This window comes from Phoenix dactylifera, chromosome 3 (assembly GCF_051530095.1).
Source record: "Phoenix dactylifera cultivar Ajwa chromosome 3, Ajwa_hap1_PhDact_Kaust_v1.1, whole genome shotgun sequence".
NCBI lineage: Eukaryota > Viridiplantae > Streptophyta > Magnoliopsida > Arecales > Arecaceae > Phoenix > Phoenix dactylifera.
In genome coordinates, this window is record NC_143192.1 from 50,819,327 (window position 1) to 50,837,027 (window position 17,701).

General features: G+C 49.2%; 2 protein-coding genes across 6 annotated transcripts; both read left to right on the forward strand.

Annotated features, from left to right (window-relative positions):
* The first annotated feature begins 9,613 nt into the window (after positions 1 to 9,613).
* On the forward strand, positions 9,614 to 11,446 carry LOC103714554 (uncharacterized). Of its 2 annotated transcripts, none has more exons than XM_008801838.5 (4): positions 9,614 to 9,774; positions 9,864 to 9,982; positions 10,098 to 10,391; positions 11,251 to 11,446. In XM_008801838.5, the coding sequence occupies exons 1-4, from the start codon at positions 9,757 to 9,759 to the stop codon at positions 11,303 to 11,305; spliced, it is 486 nt and encodes a 161-aa protein (XP_008800060.4). In that variant the 5' UTR covers positions 9,614 to 9,756; the 3' UTR covers positions 11,306 to 11,446. The 2 variants fall into 2 exon arrangements, with proteins under 2 accessions (XP_008800060.4, XP_008800061.3); XM_008801839.5 differs by having other exon boundaries at positions 10,101 to 10,391.
* A 151-nt stretch (positions 11,447 to 11,597) lies between these two features.
* LOC148714436 (AP2/ERF and B3 domain-containing transcription factor At1g50680-like) lies at positions 11,598 to 17,464 on the forward strand. Of its 4 annotated transcripts, none has more exons than XM_089929760.1 (3): positions 11,598 to 13,296; positions 13,721 to 15,888; positions 16,071 to 17,464. In XM_089929760.1, the coding sequence occupies exons 2-3, from the start codon at positions 15,842 to 15,844 to the stop codon at positions 17,212 to 17,214; spliced, it is 1,191 nt and encodes a 396-aa protein (XP_089785886.1). In that variant the 5' UTR covers positions 11,598 to 13,296; positions 13,721 to 15,841; the 3' UTR covers positions 17,215 to 17,464. The 4 variants fall into 4 exon arrangements, with proteins under 4 accessions (XP_089785886.1, XP_088575055.1, XP_088575054.1 ...); XM_088718929.2 differs by having other exon boundaries at positions 11,598 to 13,141; positions 13,212 to 15,888; XM_088718928.2 differs by having other exon boundaries at positions 11,598 to 15,888.
* Positions 17,465 to 17,701: the final 237 nt, after the last annotated feature.

The following is a 17,701-nucleotide window of genomic DNA, read 5'->3' on the forward strand; positions in this document are numbered from 1 at the left end:
AGTCTATGTGGACGACATGCTGGTAAAGAGCCAAGCGGCGGAACACCACATAGCCGATCTCAACGAGATATTTGCCAAGCTCAGAAAATACCAAATGAAACTCAATCCGGCGAAGTGCGCGTTTGGAGTCACCTCGGGCAAGTTCCTGGGTTTCATAGTGACCCAACGCGGAATTGAAGCCAACCCGGAGAAAATCCGGGCACTGCAAGAGATGTCGCCTCCAAAGACAGTTAAGGAGGTGCAGCGGCTCGCGGGGCGGGTAGCCGCCCTGGGAAGGTTTGTTTCTCGATCAGCCGAGCGTTGCCTCCCCTTCTTCAAGAGCCTCAAACGGCCGAAAGACTTCCGGTGGACAGAAGAATGCCAGCAAGCCTTTGAAGAGCTTCGGAGCCTTCTGGCCTCTCCCCCGCTGCTCACCAAGCCCCAGAAGGGCGAAATTCTTTACTTATATCTGGCCGTCTCCCCAGCTGCAGTAAGCTCGGTCCTCGTCCGGGAAGAAGACAAGCTCCAAAAGCCGGTCTATTACACCAGCCGGGTTCTCAGGGATGCTGAGACCCGATATTCTAAACTTGAGAAGACCATCTTCGCTCTCATCATCTCGGCTCGGAGACTCAGGCCTTACTTCCAAGCCCACACGATAGCTATATTAACCGACCAGCCTATGAAGCAGATATTGCAGAGGTCGGATCGTGCGGGGAGGATCGCCAAATGGGCGGTCGAGCTCGGGGAATTCGACCTAGAATATCGGCCCAGGCCGGCTATCAAAGGTCAGATACTCGCCGACTTCATCGTGGAGTGCACCCTTCCGGACGACCCCGAGCCGCCATCTGAGTCCGTGGAGGAGACCCCGAAGCAACCATGGGTCCTGCACTTGGATGGGTCTTCGACCCCGGGGGGCAGCGGGGCCGGACTTATCCTCACCAGTCCAGATGGAGTGGTGGCCGAGCAAGCTCTGCGCCTCGAGTTCCCGGCCTCGAACAATGAGGCCGAGTATGAGGCTCTCATCGCCGGGCTCAAGCTGGCGAAAGAACTAAAAGTGGGAGACCTGACGGCCTTCAGCGACTCCCAGCTGGTGGTGAATCAGGTCCAAGGAGATTTTGAAGCTAAAGAGCCATTCATGCAAAAGTATCTCCAAAAGGTGCGGGAACTCACATCTGCCCTGAATTCTTTCAATATTCAGTATATTCCCAGAGCGGAAAACCTCAGGGCAGACCAGCTATCCAAACTGGCCACCTCCCGCATGAGCGAGCTTCCCAAGGGAACAGCGCTCGAGTATCTTCGGGTCCCCAGCACGGAGGAACCCGAGCCCACTATGTGCATCGACTCCGAGCCAAGCTGGATCGACGGGCTCGTCTGCTATCTTCAGGACGGAACTCTACCTCATGACGAGACGGAGGCTCGCCGAATCAAGCGCCAGGCTCCCCGGTATGTCTTGTACGAGAATAAACTCTATCGACAATCATTTACTTCTCCCCTTCTCAGATGCCTCCGCCCCTCCGAGGCGGACTACGCCCTCCGAGAGGTCCATGAAGGGATCTGCGGAAATCACCTGGGGGGTCGAGCCTTGGCCCACAAGATCCTGCGGCAGGGATACTACTGGCCCACACTCCAGAAGGACGCAACAGATTTCGTCCGCAAGTGCGATCGGTGCCAACGAAACGCCAATATCCAGCGCCGACCTTCAGCTCTGCTGACCTCCATCATCGCCCCCTGGCCGTTTGCCCAATGGGGGATCGACATCCTGGGGCCCTTTCCCCTGGCCACCGGACAGAGAAAGTTCCTGGTCGTCTCCATCGACTACTTCACCAAATGGGTCGAGGCCGAACCTGTTGCCCGGATCACCGAGCAAAAGATGCGGGACTTCGTGTGGAAGTCTATAATCTGCCGATTCGGACTACCCCGTATCCTTATATCTGACAATGGTCGACAATTTGACAATGTTCATTTCAGGGAGTTTTGCTCTGAGCTCGGCATTGATCATCGCTTCACCTCGGTTGCCCATCCCCAGACAAACGGGGAAACTGAGGTAACTAACCGAACTATTTTGCAGGGACTCAAAGCTAGGCTTGATCGGTCCAAAGGACAGTGGGTCGAGGACTTGTACAATGTCCTTTGGGCGTACCGGACCACGTTCCGACTGCCCACGGGAGAGACCCCCTTCAACCTAGCATACGGCACTGAGGCCGTCATCCCATTGGAGATCGGCTTGCCTTCTCCGAGGGTGGAGCATTACGACCCCGATACCAATTCCTCCCAGCTCAGGAGCAATTTGGACCTCGTCGAAGAGACAAGAGAGGTCGCCCGGGTGCGCATGGCGAGATATCAACAGCGAACGGCCCAATACTACAACTCCAGAGTTAAGCCCAAGCTCTTCAAAGTAGGGGACCTCGTCCTCAGGAAAGCCGAGGCTTCTCAACCAACCGAGCAAGGAAAGCTCGCCCCAAACTGGGAAGGACCGTATCAAATCGCCCGGGTACAACGGCCAGGGGCGTACAAATTGAAGTCCCTGGAAGGGACTCTGATCCCACGAAGCTGGAACTCCGAGAATTTACGAATGTACTACCAGTGAAACCCCAAGGGGTTCAAGATAATCAGGATAATGGACTCAGCTCCTTTTTCTGCAAATATTTCTCTCATTTTGATGACTGTAATCCTCTTCTAATATTGGGTCGTCTGTGATCCTCAGATCCCCCGGCCAAAATCGGGATGCCTCGAGGCTCGACCGTAGAGTCCCAAACTCCCTCGACCTCGGGAAGAATCGCAGGACGGTGAAACGTCGACTGGTGCAAGATTCCTCGACTAAGGTCGAGATGCCCCGAGTGTCGACAGTGCGTGCCCAGACCCCTCGACACTTCGGGAAGACGGGGTAGTACCTTCGCAGTCCCCCGTGGCGCTCGACACCAACAACGGGGTAGTACCTTCGCGGCCCCCCGTAGCGCCTCCTCGACTAAGGTCGGGATGCCCCGAGGGTCGACCGTAGAGAACCAGACTCCCTCGACCTCGGGAAGGCGCCGTGAGGGGTGGAAAGGGTGGCTCCACCCGGGGCGCCACAAAGTGGACCCCCGGGAGCGGTCGACGATCCCCGATCCCCGAAGCGAGCGATCCCTCGACTAAGGTCGGGATGCCCCGAGGGTCGACCGTAGAGAACCAGATTCCCTCGACCTCGGGAGGCGTCGCCGGTCGGTAGAGCGTGCCCAGACCAGCCGACCTGACGAACGATCCCTCGACTAAGGTCGGGATGCCCCGAGGGTCGACCGTAGAGAACCAGACTCCCTCGACCTCGGGAAGGCGCCGTGAGGGGTGGAAAGGGTGGCTCCACCCGGGACGCCACAAAGTGGACCCCCGGGAGCGGTCGACGATCCCCGATCCCCGAAGCGAGCGATCCCTCGACTAAGGTCGGGATGCCCCGAGGGTCGACCGTAGAGAACCAGACTCCCTCGACCTCGGGAGGCGTCGCCGGTCGGTAGAGCGTGCCCAGACCAGCCGACCTGACAAACGATCCCTCGACTAAGGTCGGGATGCCCCGAGGGTCGACCGTAGAGAACCAGACTCCCTCGACCTCGGGAAGGCGCCGTGAGGGGTGGAAAGGGTGGCTCCACCCGGGGCGCCACAAAGTGGACCCCCGGGAGCGGTCGACGATCCCCGATCCCCGAAGCGAGCGATCCCTCGACTAAGGTTGGGATGCCCCGAGGGTCGACCGTAGAGAACCAGACTCCCTCGACCTCGGGAAGCGTCGCCGGTCGGTAGAGCGTGCCCAGACCAGCCGACCTGACGAACGATCCCTCGACTAAGGTCGGGATGCCCCGAGGGTCGACCGTAGAGAACCAGACTCCCTCGACCTCGGGAAGGCGCCGTGAGGGGTGGAAAGGGTGGCTCCACCCGGGGCGCCACAAAGTGGACCCCCGGGAGCGGTCGACGATCCCCGATCCCCGAAGCGAGCGATCCCTCGACTAAGGTCGGGATGCCCCGAGGGTCGACCGTAGAGAACCAGACTCCCTCGACCTCGGGAAGCGTCGCCGGTCGGTAGAGCGTGCCCAGACCAGCCGACCTGACGAACGATCCCTCGACTAAGGTCGGGATGCCCCGGGGGTCGACCGTAGAGAACCAGACTCCCTCGACCTCGGGAGGTATCACAGGTCAGCAAAGCGTCCACGAACCCGCCGACCTGACGTGAGATCCCTCGACCAAGGTTGAGGCGCTCCGAGGTCCGACCATAGGGTCTTAAGCCCCCTCGATCTCAAAAAGGGCTACAAATCAACAGAGCCTCCCCAGATCCTCTCAACTCCGGCAGGAGTCGCTGGGTCCATGGGAAGCCCGAGCCCCTTTTACAATGACTCCGAAGGTCGACGAGGAAGGGAAGCGACCTACTCCACCATGCGAAGCATGACCCCGAGAATGCAAGAGGCTCGGGGCCGGGAGCAGGAGCTTCGGGCGCCGCCTCCGGGACAGCGTCGATCTCGGCCGCCGGAGCCGCCTCCATGACACCGTCCGCCTCGGCTACCCCCGTCGAAGGCTCGGCGGGGTCCTGCTCGTATATTCCCGCCTCGGACGTCAGGATGGCAGGAAGGGCTTGCACGTCGGACCCCCAGCCCCGGTCCTCCCTCGGACGGACCGTCGAGAAGTCGTACTGAGGGCAGTACCGGCGCACCTGCTCCCGGAAGTTCTCGAAGCCTCGAAGGAAACCGTCGACCGTCTCCTCCTCCAACATGTCGCGGAACTCTTGCGACTCTTTGAAGAGTTCCACAGCATGCTCGGCTCGTTCGAGGGCCCTCCTCTCCCGGGCCTCAAGTTGCCCGAGTCGGAGGCGCAAGACCCCCTCCTCATACTCGAGGGCCGCGACCCTGGCCTGGACCTCCCCTAAGCGCGCCTCCGTGCCGCGCATGGTTGCCCTGGTCAGGGCATGAGCCGCCTTCTCCTCCTCGAGCGCCCCCACCATGGCAAGGCGCTCAGCCTCGGTGGCTGTCCACCGAGCCTCGGCCGCGGCCAACGCCGCCTCCAGCTCGGCGACTCTTTTCTTGGCCGGCTCCAGTTGCTGGCCGAGCTGTTGAACTTCTTCCCGATACCCATGGGCGATGAACGCCATGGTGTCGAGCTCGAGGATATGCTGAAAAGAAAGAAACGAGGGTATTGTGAGTTGAAAAGCACATATGTACGCTAAAAACTCGGGGAAATTAAGAAAGAAGCTTACCCGGGCGGTGTTGCAGTAAGCACTGCCGACGACCTCCTCCAGCGAAATACCCCGGAACACGGCCCGGTCCGCTGGAAGCACCGCACGCCGCAACATGGAGCGTGCGACCTCGGCATCTTGAAAGGCCGAGCGCCCCTCGAGAATAGAAGAGTCCGGCTCGACCGACTCTTCTCGGAAAGCCCGGGAAGAGCTCGGCACGATCGAACCCGAGGTCCCGGAGCCGCTCGCCTCGGTGCCTCGGGTAAGCCCGGGTCCTGGCTGCTGCGGCCGGACCACGGACGGCTCCCCCCGCTGGGAAAGGGGGGTAGGGCAAGGAGGGGCCGACGGGCCCGCATCACCAACAACCCGCTCCCGCCTCGGGTCGGCTGCAGGGGCCCCCGCCTCGGGGCCACTCGTCCCGGCCGACGAAGAAGCGCCGTCCGTCCTCGCCCTCTTCCGAGGCTGGGGCACAGCACCCCCGGCCTCGGCCTCTCGCCTCCTCAGGCGAGAGAAAAGTGATGTGTTGCTGGTCGACATGCGTGGAATATCTGAAATCAAGAATTTTGTTAAGAGTCAGACCAGTGACCGTAAAGACGGAGAACAAGAAATAAATAAATAGAATAATGCAACCGCCCTTACCCTCGGGGCGCGCCGAGCTCAGACCCACGCTCGCCAGGGCGTCCTCCCGCAGGAGCTCGGTCAGGTCGTTGCCCCTCCCAAGGGCTCGCAAAGAGTCCAGGGTCCTCAGCTCCCTCCCCGTGGGCTCGGAGAGTTTGTTGAGGGCCTTCAGCCGAGGGTGTCCCCACCTTGGCTCGAACCCCCAAGGCGCCGCAGACGCCAGAAAGAAAAACTTCCTCTTCCACTCGTGAATCGAGGAAGGGGCACCCCGGAAGAGTGACATACCGCCCCGAAAGGCGAAATATAACCACCCTACGTCCGCCGGGTTTTTCTTTAACAGAAAACACCGGCGAAAAAGGCCTACCGAAATCGGGATCCCGTGCCCGAGGCACAGGGATAAAAACCCGATTATGGTCCTCCATGAGTTCGGAGCCAACTGCGCCGGGACGAGCTGGTACTCGGCCGGCAAGTTGCTCACGAACTCATGGGCGGGAAAACGCAGGCCCGCCCAAAGTGTCTCGCGGTAAACCGCGATCCGACCTGGGGGCGGCTGCGTCACCCTGTCTTCCGGCCCTGCGGTTTCAAGGCGAAACCCGGGCTGGAAGAAGAAACGGGAGCGGATTAAATCCAGCTCCTCTTCCGACAGACTCGACCCAACCTCTTCGGGACCGGAACCCATTCTCACGGAAGAGTGGAGCAAAAGTTAAGAGTAGAAAATGGAAGTTGACGAGGAGGAGAAAAGAGGAAACCCTAGTGAAAACAGGAAGAAAACCTACTGGACATTGCCGGAAATCGCTCCGGGCACCACCAGCAAGATTCAGCTGAGGGAGGAAGCAGGGGGGAAAGACGACGAAAATAAGAGGCAGCCAAACAAGACCTTTAGGGCAGACTCGTGGGGTTTATATAGACCCCCCTGACGGCCCAGATCGACGGGGTCGGTTCCCATCCCCCCGACCGGGTTGCGCCACGTGTCGACCTCGGAAGCCGAGGCACCGTATTCACTCCGGTTTAATAAATCGGATACGAAATCGAAGCGTTGTCCTATCGGATCTCGGGGCCTCATCATGGGTCCACAGAATCAAATCGTCTTGAGGAACGAGCGGACGTAACCCCCGCTCCCCTCGTTTAATAAGATCTGGGACACGTGGAGCCCCGATGAGGCCTCCACTTCTTCGGAATTATGATCCAGTAACATGAAATCGAAAGCGTCCGACCTCGGGTCGCGCCGCGTGTCCGTTTCAAACCCCGTAACGGCACACTCATTAATGAGCCAGAAACGTCGATTACGGAATCGAGACACCGCCTCGACGAGCTCGAGGTCCCCCATCATTAATCCGCCGTAAAATGATCCTGGCGATTCAAGAAGCATGACGATACGAGCTCCATCATTAGCTCACCGAATAAAGCAGCCTCGAGACGCCAAAGGGCGCATATCTCACCATGAAAGCTCCGGAAAGCACAAGGGGGCGGGCGAGACCTTCCCCCCAACCTTAGTGACAGACTTTACTTCCCACGTCCGAGCCCCACAAGCCGCTCGAACTCGGAAGTCGGGGGGTAGTGTTGGGGGGAATAAAGTTTCCCCCCAAATGACATAAATGCCCCCAAGAAGCCGTACAACCTCCGACCCCGGACAGCCGAAGTCAGCGTCCGACCTCGGAACGCTCGGCCACAAGACGACCGACCCCGAAACCTCCGACCTAAGAGAAACTCCGATGTCCGAGGACCGTACTCTAACACCCCTCCGGCATTTATTGCGCATGGCCGCTGTAATCTTCCGGCACACTCAACAATAAATGCGGATCTCCGGCTTACTCCACTATTAATGCGGATCTCCGGCTTACTCCATAATAAATGCGGATCTCCGACTTACTCCACAATAAATGCGCATGGCTCCTGACATCTACGGATCCCCAGCTCTCCACGGCAAATCGACCCAGCAGGGTCTAGTCGACTATGATAAGTCTCTGATCTCGGCCATACCGCCGACATCAGTGCAATGATTCGCCTGACCGAGCGCCGACCTGAACAACATGCCAAGCCGTACTACGGCCTCGCCCTGTTACATCACAGGTAAACCGACCCCCGCATATAAAAGGGAGCCTTGGCCTCTCAAGAGGGGATTGGAACATTCATACACCCAAAAATCACTGTTTATCTCCTTCTCCCCACTATTTGCCCCCTCTCTGACTTGAGCGTCGGAGGGCCGGCGCCGGAGAACCCGGCCACCGGTTCGTGTGCAGGCACCCGGACGGAGGACGCCGCCAGCCAACGGATCGCCGCCCCGCTGCGGGGACCTGCTGTTCCTTCTCTCCGACCGCCCCGGACGGAGGACGCCGCCCGCCGACAGACCGCCGCCCCGCCGTGAGGACTAACAGTCGCTCCCTCTCCTCGACCGAAGAATGCCCCCGGGTCCAATTTCCAGCAACACAGCCAATTCACATCTTCTCCAGCTGCCTATCCCTTGCTCCAGAGAGAGAGAGCAAGGAGAGATATGCACAAAAAATAAAAGCCATGCAGATTTAGACCAAATTGTGATACGAGAAAAAAAGATCATCGCAATAGTGCAAAAACAGCTGCAAGGGAAGCAGCTATTTATATGTTTGCTTGTTTTTGATAAATAAAGTGGGAATGCCATCATTTAGGTCCAACATCTGCCGAGGAGAGGGATAGTGTAACAGCCAAGATCTTGTCCATAAAAGCTACCTGAAAAGTATTTTGTAGATTTTTTAGTTATTTATAAGTATTCAAAATTTTTCCGACGAATAACTAATGTAAGACTAAACATATGCATGCATGAATCCTCATATATGATAACCGCTAAACCAAAAGTGTTGGTGGCTAACTTATTTGAGTTACACTATAACAAGACGTAATAAAATGTGAAACCAAATGATAAAATAAAAGCTTTGAAAACCATCAGTTGATTTGATCACTTGGAAGCAGTTCCCTCGTGCTTCGGAATAATGGGTACTTATAGAGTACAGAATGAACGAAAACCAGGGCTAAACAATTCGGTGAAATGCAAGCTCCAAGCTCCAGTCCAGGCAGCTTTTAGGAAGCAGCTAGTCTGGCTCTCAAGAAATCCTTCCTAAAATGTTTAGTAAATTTTAAAAAAAAATATGTTACTTCTAATTTATTTTCCAATCATAATTTTGTGTTTAAATTAAATATCTGGTATGTTTTGATTCTACTCTGAACTATTATATTACTTACTTGGCTAGTATAGCTTATTATTATATTTTCTCTATTTTTTTTAGATCTAGAGGTATGATTGCTTAGGACTTGGAGTATGCGTTAGTTTTTTGAAAATACTTTCAGTCATTAGATTTTTAGTCAGTCTAGTTAGAACACTTTACTTGAGTCAGGATTAGTAGTGGGCACATGTTAACTTATGTCACTTAGAAACTATTGTAAGAACCAAATGAGCTTTGATTGGATAAATTTTTAAAAATTATTATCGCTTTGATATGATTTATAGTCTTACATGGCTCACGATATAGATATGCGGAGTCTATTTAGCTTCGGGGCGTGGCATATTGTCCCACCGCTGCAGCCCAAACTTTGACTAAAAACCATTGATACCATAGACCCGGTCTACAGATGAGCTGGTAGATCGGGTCTAGGGTACAATTTCTCGCACTAAAGTCAGGTCATGACGCCTCTTCCTATCCTTTTGGATAAGCTCCGCCCTCCGGTCTCTTTCTCGCCGGCTCTCTTGTCGCTTCGAGCACCTTCTCCAACGCGCGTCCCCTTTCCCTCGACTCCACGTGTCCCAACTCCACTCTCCTCGGGCCACCTTGGCCCCGCTCTCGTTCGCCCCCATGCGCCTTCATAGCTACCACCCATCATTCCCGTCCCTACCACAACCCGGCCGTAAGCAAAGAATAGACCCGTTGCTTCTCTAGTTCCCATCCTCGCTACTTTCTTCTCCTGCTCTCGTATTCCATCTTTTCGATCGCTCTCGATCATCCTCCATGGCTTCAAGGATGGCGGTGAGTTATGCACCTTGCGTTGCTCTTTTCTTTTCTTTTCTTTTCTTTCAAACAGTCGTAATTAAACCGTAGCTTTCTATGTTCGCAAGAACATGTGGAGATCCCTGGCGAATTCTCGGCGATTCACCACGTCGACGGAGCCGAAGATGAAGGCCTTCACACCAACTGCAAATGATTTCTTGGGCCGACATCATGCCTCCAAACCAAGGTCTAAAGATTTCTCCTCTCTCGCTTCCAGTATATCTCTCTGTTTTATCATACTAACAAGAGGGAGTTGATATCATGATGAGTCCCGTATAATGAATTAAAAACTGGATGAGTAGCAGGGGGGACTTTGTGCCGGTGTATGTGGCGGTGGGGCTGATAGCGTTATCGGTGTCGTTCGGGCTGTACACGGCGAAGCACGAGCTGCTGTACGCGCCCAACGTTCTGGTGAGCAAGAAGAAGAGAGAGACGGTGCCGGAGGTAGAAGACCCCGACTGGGCCGCCGCCGAGGCTGACCGATTCGTCCGCAAATCCGTCTTCCGCAGGGTCGCCCACCTCCAGGACTTGGACGCCGTCCGGGCCGGCATCTCCGATCCCACCCGGGCCAACGGCCACCCCGCCTCTTACGACGTGTACGTATATACGGTGGATTAATATCTTTCTAAAAACTATATAAAGTTAATTGGGTTTTTTTTTTTTATGAATATCTTTCTAAAAATTTAAATCTGCAAGAATACTCTATTAAAATTTATATTTATTTCTGCGCTCTCATAAAATAATATTTTTACATAAATATTCTAATATAACGATTTTTCTAATGCCATTAATAAAAACTTGATTTATTTTAATTAATAATAATATATAATTTTGAAATTATTTTTTTATTTTATAAATATTTTTTGTTCACATCTACCATTAAAGGTATTTTAGTTATTTTAATTTGAAATTGTATTTTTTAACGACATTAGATGGTGTGCATACATATATAAAAATAAAAAATAAAAAAAATGAAATAGTAAAATAAGTGTTTTATGAGGATATACGTACAAATATCAATTTTGAAAAGATATTAATGTAAAATTCGATATTTAGAAGGATATTTATTAAGTTAACTTCGGATGCTAGAACATAGGGTCATTATTAATAGACATATGCAGATGGGCAAATACAAAAATGATGCCATTATTTCTACCCCATAAATGGGGTCTAATGGCTACAATTGATGATGGCTTGATTGGAATCCATCCTTGTTTAAATATATGACGGTGTCTCTAAAGGCATGGTTGTAACTCCGGCCGGGCTCAACACAAACCGGCCCAATCATTGGGTTGACTTGGGTTACTATTTTATAAATTTGGGTTCGATTTTGGGCTCAAAATCCTTCCCCAGCTATTATTAAGGAACAATAATATACAAGATCAGAGAGTTAGGTCGTCGTTATTTAGCTCTTTACAGTAAGACATTATTAATTAGTTTTTTAATTCTTTGCAGGCCAAAGAAAGTGGAGACGCTGAAGTCTGTTGGGGTGGACCCAGGAAGCCACTAAGAAGACTAGCCGAGTCTTAGGCCGAGCAATATTGAAAGTATCCACCTTTGTAATTATGGTTTCTCTTTTTTAATCCTGTTTTCTCTTGTAAATAAGGAATAATTTCTGGGGCTTTATCCTAATAATACAGCCAATTCTGTACGGATATAATGTGAGCTTCTTTTTTTTTGGATCCGTTCAGTTTACAGGAAAAATTTTTGATATTTTTTTTGGAAAATTAATGTTTAGGTATATGATGTTAGAAAATAATTGGATTATTGTACCGGAAGAAAAGGCACTAGGACTAAGTCATTGGCATGTACATGTGAGAATGAGATGCAGGCTTAATGCTAGGACTGCAGGTGGCGTGTATGCATGGGATGCAAGGAATGAAATAGGTTGTATTGCAAATGGATTGGGTCAGGCCATTTTTCATCTGAAATTGATGAAAAAAATAATCCAGTCTCATCTAAACTGAACTGATTTTGATCATTTTTTATTTAAAAATATAATCCATCTTCGAAGTTAATTCAACCGATCATGCTTTAGATTTTTAGTTAATAATAATATATATTGTTAAATAGAACTATGCGTGTTAAGAATCAAATATTAAAATGTGTTCTTGATAAAGTTTACATGTATTAGTGGTCTGGTTAGATAGAATCTGAACTGACGAAATAGATATTATATCTTGTTCGGTAATAGAAATGGATTAGGTTTGGAATTATGGTCTTGGTCTGTTGTTAGAATGTAAGCAAGGAAAAAATGGAGAGCTTAATGTAACATGTGTCGTAGTTGATCGGACTTTTGCCTCACCCATCAATTGTTGCCTTTCCTTTTTCTTTTTCTTTCTTGAGAGGTGGCGCGGTTCAATGGTTCTCACTTCACATCTCTCAACCCCGAGCACTGCCGGGTTGGTAGACCTCATGTCATACCTAGGTTCATATAGTTGATGGCGATTCTCTATTTCGTTCATCTGATCTTGCTTTGGATCGAAGGTTGCAATCGGTTGGACCTACTGAGTTCAGTCGAATACGGCCCGAATCTCACTTTAGTAGTATGAAAAACCTGACACACATATACACACAGAGATACAAGATCCTACGGAATTTATCTTCAGCAATCAATGTCAAACTGGTCCATAGGAAATCCCAGATTGATCTGGCTAAACTCAGCCTCTTGGAATCTAATCAAATCATAAACACATCTTAGTTTGAGTTACCCAAATAGAACCAGGTTTCCGAGAGCAGTACAAAATACAAATACCGAGTGATAGAGAAATTTTTTGCGAGATTTGACAGACCCAATTAAGGAATCTTTCCAGATTTCCTGCGGCTCGCTTGAAATGGTATTTGAAGGGAATATTTGATTGCCGATCGAGTTAGTACGGCCTCAAGTTTTATAGTATATAAGATGCTTGTTAAGCATCTATATGACAAATATTTATGGTATAAAGACATCAGCGGATATTGCATACATTTGCAAATCGTAAATTTAGGCACTGTTTGCTGCTAATTTCTCCTTAATTGAAGTAGTAAAAATGTACCAATAACATACTTTCTGGTATTTTCTATGCATGATTGAGGAGATGATCACTCTTGGACTGAGAAGAGGATTCTTCTCTGATTTCTTAACAAAAAAAAAAAAGAGTACAAGTGCTTGTTTGAAGTCCTATACCTGCATTCCATGGATACCCAACGTCTCTAATTCCAATACTTAAATCCTAGATCCAAGCATCTCAATCCAACATTTTTTTCATGCCCTCCTCTTCTTCTATCTACTCCCTTCCCCAACCGACCCCCATTTCTGAGATGAAACCTTACACTTTGGCAAGGAAGAATAGTTAAATCAAATCAGGTATATAATATGCAGTATTATGTTAATCTTTTCATTATTTTCTTTGTAACGCGTTATAAAAATTATGTAGTTGGAGTTGGGCAAAGAAGGAAGAGGAGGTTTTCATCAAATAAAAGAGGAGGAGGAGGAGCAGCAGCAACAGACGCCTAAAACATGTACTTCATCTAACCCTTTTCTCTTCTATATTACATTAGTGGTTTCAACTTTGATATTATTATCCAAAGTGTTGCATCAGTGGTTCGAGTCTTAAGTACTGTTATCTCTCAAGATACTTGCATCATATACTTATATTATAGGGGACTCCCTAAGTAATTATATATTAGTATATCTAAATGACCAAGACAGGCAATGGATATGAATTAGGACAGCATTAAAGGTTTATGATTTAGAGAGGGAAGCACTACTTATTGCCAGCTTAATCATGTATTGCGCAAATTAAGGTCTTGATTGCACATCTTCTTACTTGGATCATAAAATTGCAATCTCAATACAATAAGGCTTTTCCTATTTCACATTGCTATAATGCTAACTTAAGAAGTGTCTTTGTAAGAGTATCTTAGTTTTTTTTTTTTTATAAAGAAAGCCGAAGTTCTGATGGTGAGAAAGTCAGGCGGTTCTTCCTCTAGCGTGGCTACGTCGTTCTACGTCATAGTTTTAGAAGTGAAGGGAAAGAGGGAGTGAATCTTATAACTTTTTTATTAATACAAATATTTATTTATCTCTCCAAAAATTTCTCTCTTTGAAAACTTATTCTCTCTTTAATATTATTTTCTTCTCGCAATTCTGTCACAAATTCTTATATTTAGTTCTTGTTTGTGGTGATCCTAGGCCAGCCAATCTTATTTGAGAAGTGATCATATTGTTCTACATACTATGAGACAGTATATAAATTTTTCTACAGCCTAATCCCTACTTTTTTTCCCGCCAACATCATCTCCTCCTCTACCTAAGTTTCTAAGCAATGAAAAAGCCTGATTTCTACTTCCCTAGGGAACCAATGTCTGGAGATAGATCTCGCGTAATAGCCCTAGTTGTGTTCCAACTTGAAACCGAGTAATGCTTTCTTCTACCTCCTACTATACATTTTCTCAAAAGCGATAGTGAATTATTCTACACGAGGTCGTGCAGATTAACCGGTTAACACTTCAACTTGAAAAATCAATAATTATGTTCCTTTCTACAAAATTTATAGAAAATAAATCAATATAAAAGTTGTGTATTCACGATACAACAATACATTAGAAGACATTTAAACTTCCATGAAAGTTTTCCTAAAAGGGATATGGGGGAAAACTAAATCATTTTAAAAATCATAATTTGATGCTATGTTCTTTATTAATATCCTTTCTAACGAATGAAATGACATACCAACTGTATCACTCAGACAAAATGAGATAATCCAGTCCAAGATTTACATGGCTGTTCCAACAATATCCTGCCCAAGTTAGTCTCCGTTGACTCTTTCACAAGACACCTAGGGCTATAAACAGGTAGGATTTGGATAAAATAAAGATCCTTCATCCCCTTTTTAATCCTGAAGTAATATTGCTTCACTATATCTTTCACAATCCTTGTATTAAACATGCGACAGAACTCATGCAATATGATACTTGTAGTGGATGTCATTCAATTAAACATGGGCGACCTATACCAGCCTACAAGATAAACCAAACAAAATGAATCAAATGAGCAGAAAAAATTGAAAAGGTTGAGGAGATGCGTTTCGACAAATCAAAAAAGCGAATGCGGCTATGGATTGGGTGGCGTCCTTTGTCGCCAACCATTCAGAGAACCTCCTATGGGTGAAAGATGCAGAGTTGCCTAGTGCCCTCCACGATGTTTTACTTTTTAATTTTTTTGACTGCATGTATTCATACATATTATGTATGATACTTCCATTTTAGCAAAAAACAAAAAGAAAAATAAAACAGTCAAATAGGTAGGATCAAAAATCCTACATCCGTTTTTGCCTCGAGCCACACCGGTTAACCAAATATTGAACAAATCTCTATCGCAATATTTTGGACCACACGTAAGCGACAGATTAGAAGCCAGCACACAGATTGCATAGAGTTTGTTCAGACATGCAAACCAAGCACTGCAGTTAAGGTGGAATTTACAGGGAATTGGGGTTTCAGTTGCAGCAGTCAAGATTTCTTTTTTTTTTTCCATAAAAATATTATTATGCACATGTTTCTGAAAACACTCAAAAAAAAAAGGCCCAACTTCACACCCAGACCATTAATTATTAGGTTTCCGATGCCTTTAAGAAAGTCCGACGTGGGCGTTCTCACAATTTAGTGCATTAAGAACGCAATTCCATGAGCTAGATCTCTCTCTCTCTCTCTCATTGGATTGACAACCTTAGTGAGAGCACAAGGTGGCTTGGGTGTCCTTACAACCGTTTTTTTTCTTGCACGGCATCAAGACCAACGGAGATTTATTTTTGTTTTCGCTGGCCAATCCGCCTGTCAAATTTCAGAGGATCCCTGTTAACCCACTAAGTTTTCTAATTTGGAGGAGACGGCCAACCCCACCTTTCCCAAATTAGTCCCCGTTCTCCGTCCACCCTCTGCCCATCCCCCGGGATTTATTTCCTTCTTTCAGTCGTCTCTTCGCCCATTCATCCCCTCCTATCTTTCTAAAAACTTCATCTCGTCACCCCAAATCCTTCTCTTTTGGAACTCTACATCTCTCGCCATGCCTTCTCGACGGACCACCGCCCCTTCATCTCTCCTTTTCCCCAGGTAATGACATCCTTCTTTTCTTATTCTCTTTCTTATCGTAACACTATATCGCATTGCATCTCATGATGGGCTACCGATACCAACTTTTATTATATTTTGCATGTATCTATCTCATTGGTATCTAATAACTACTGCTCCATCGATCGTGTCTAATATGGGATTGATGGATGGCCTCTCGTCAGGTTTCCCTCCGAGGAAGAGGACTGCCGAGGCTTTCCATTATTCTCCGTTGCAGGCTCCGCCTGCAACATGTTTCAAGCAAAGGACGATGACGTTAGCATGGTCGACGCCGGTAGCGTCGTTGAGGTTGGCAGCATGCTGTCCATGACCACCACAGCGACTGCAGCACGCGAAGGCGAGGGCTCGACCGACGGCGACGGCGACGGCGACGGCCCGTCGATCATGCAGCGGCCAAGCTCGTCAATGCGGTACAAGGGTGTTGTGCTGCAACAAAATGGGCATTGGGGCGCACAGATCTACGCCCACCACAACAGGATCTGGCTGGGCACGTTCAAGTCGGAGCTCGCGGCGGCGGCGGCCTACGACAGCGCGGCCATCAAGCTGCACCGTGGCGACTCCCACCGCAACCTCCCGTGGAACGAGCTCACCATCCACGAGCCTCGGTTCCAGGAGCAGTTCTCCACCGAGGCGGTTCTCGAGATGATCAGGAGTGGGTCGTACGAGTCGAGGTTCGCGGAGTACCTGCGGGTGATGCAGTCGCCTCAGGCCTCCCCGGTAGCACCACCAAGGGGCTCACCTCGCAGTGGAATTGGCAGCGGCGGCTGCGGTGGCGGTGGCAGCTGCAACACCTGCTGCGAAATGTTTACCAAGGAGCTGACGCCGAGCGACGTCGGGAAGCTGAACAGGCTGGTGATACCGAAGAAGCACGCAACGAGGTTCTTCCCCGCGGTGTCTCCGGAGTCCGATGACGAGCTCCTGCTTGAGTTCCAGGACCTAGAGAGCCGGCTGTGGGTCTTCCGGTATTGTTACTGGAAGAGCAGCCAGAGTTACGTCTTCACCAAGGGCTGGAATAAGTTTGTGAAGGAGAAGGGACTTCAGGCAAAGGATTCTGTTACCTTCTACCGCTGCGAGGAGCGAGAGGGCCCGCGGAGGGCATATTGCATGATTGAAGCAGTGCCCTGTCGACAAGGACGGGGCCAGGAAAATGGGAATGTGACGATCGGTTTAGGCCTCAGTTATAAAATAGAGGTGGATGAAGAGGAGGAAGAGGAGGAGGTGATATCCGGGCCAATGGCAGCGTCAGGAGTGACACAGGGGGAGCAGGAGATGAAAGGGGTGAAGATCTTTGGGGTGTGGGTTAGTTGAGCCGAGCAGGAGGGAGATGGGAGGGTGGATTGGACGTACAATGGCTCTTTTTGATTGGAATGATATCTTCGTTTATATCATTAATTACTGAACACAATCACAAGCTTAGGATACGTTGGTATTAAAGATTTGAGTTTACATTGGTTTTGCCGGTCCACTCCTCGTAATTTTTGGTCATGAAAACTTAAAATGTTTTATAGCTATTAAGGTGGTAGGATCATGGCTATCATCACTAACATAAGGACAGATGGTTCATGCAGTTTTTTGAATTATAAATCGAGTTACCAATAAATATTCCAATTCTCTCATCATTTGTTTATGTCTAATGAGCTAAAATTTTAAAATTGATATCCAACCATATTTTAGAGAAGCAACCTAATGCACATCAGTCCAAAAGGAAGCTTCACCAATATTAATATAATTAAAATTTTTATTTGAAGCCACTGTCATGATGCCAAGCATCAGGTTAGCTTTCAACGTATCATGA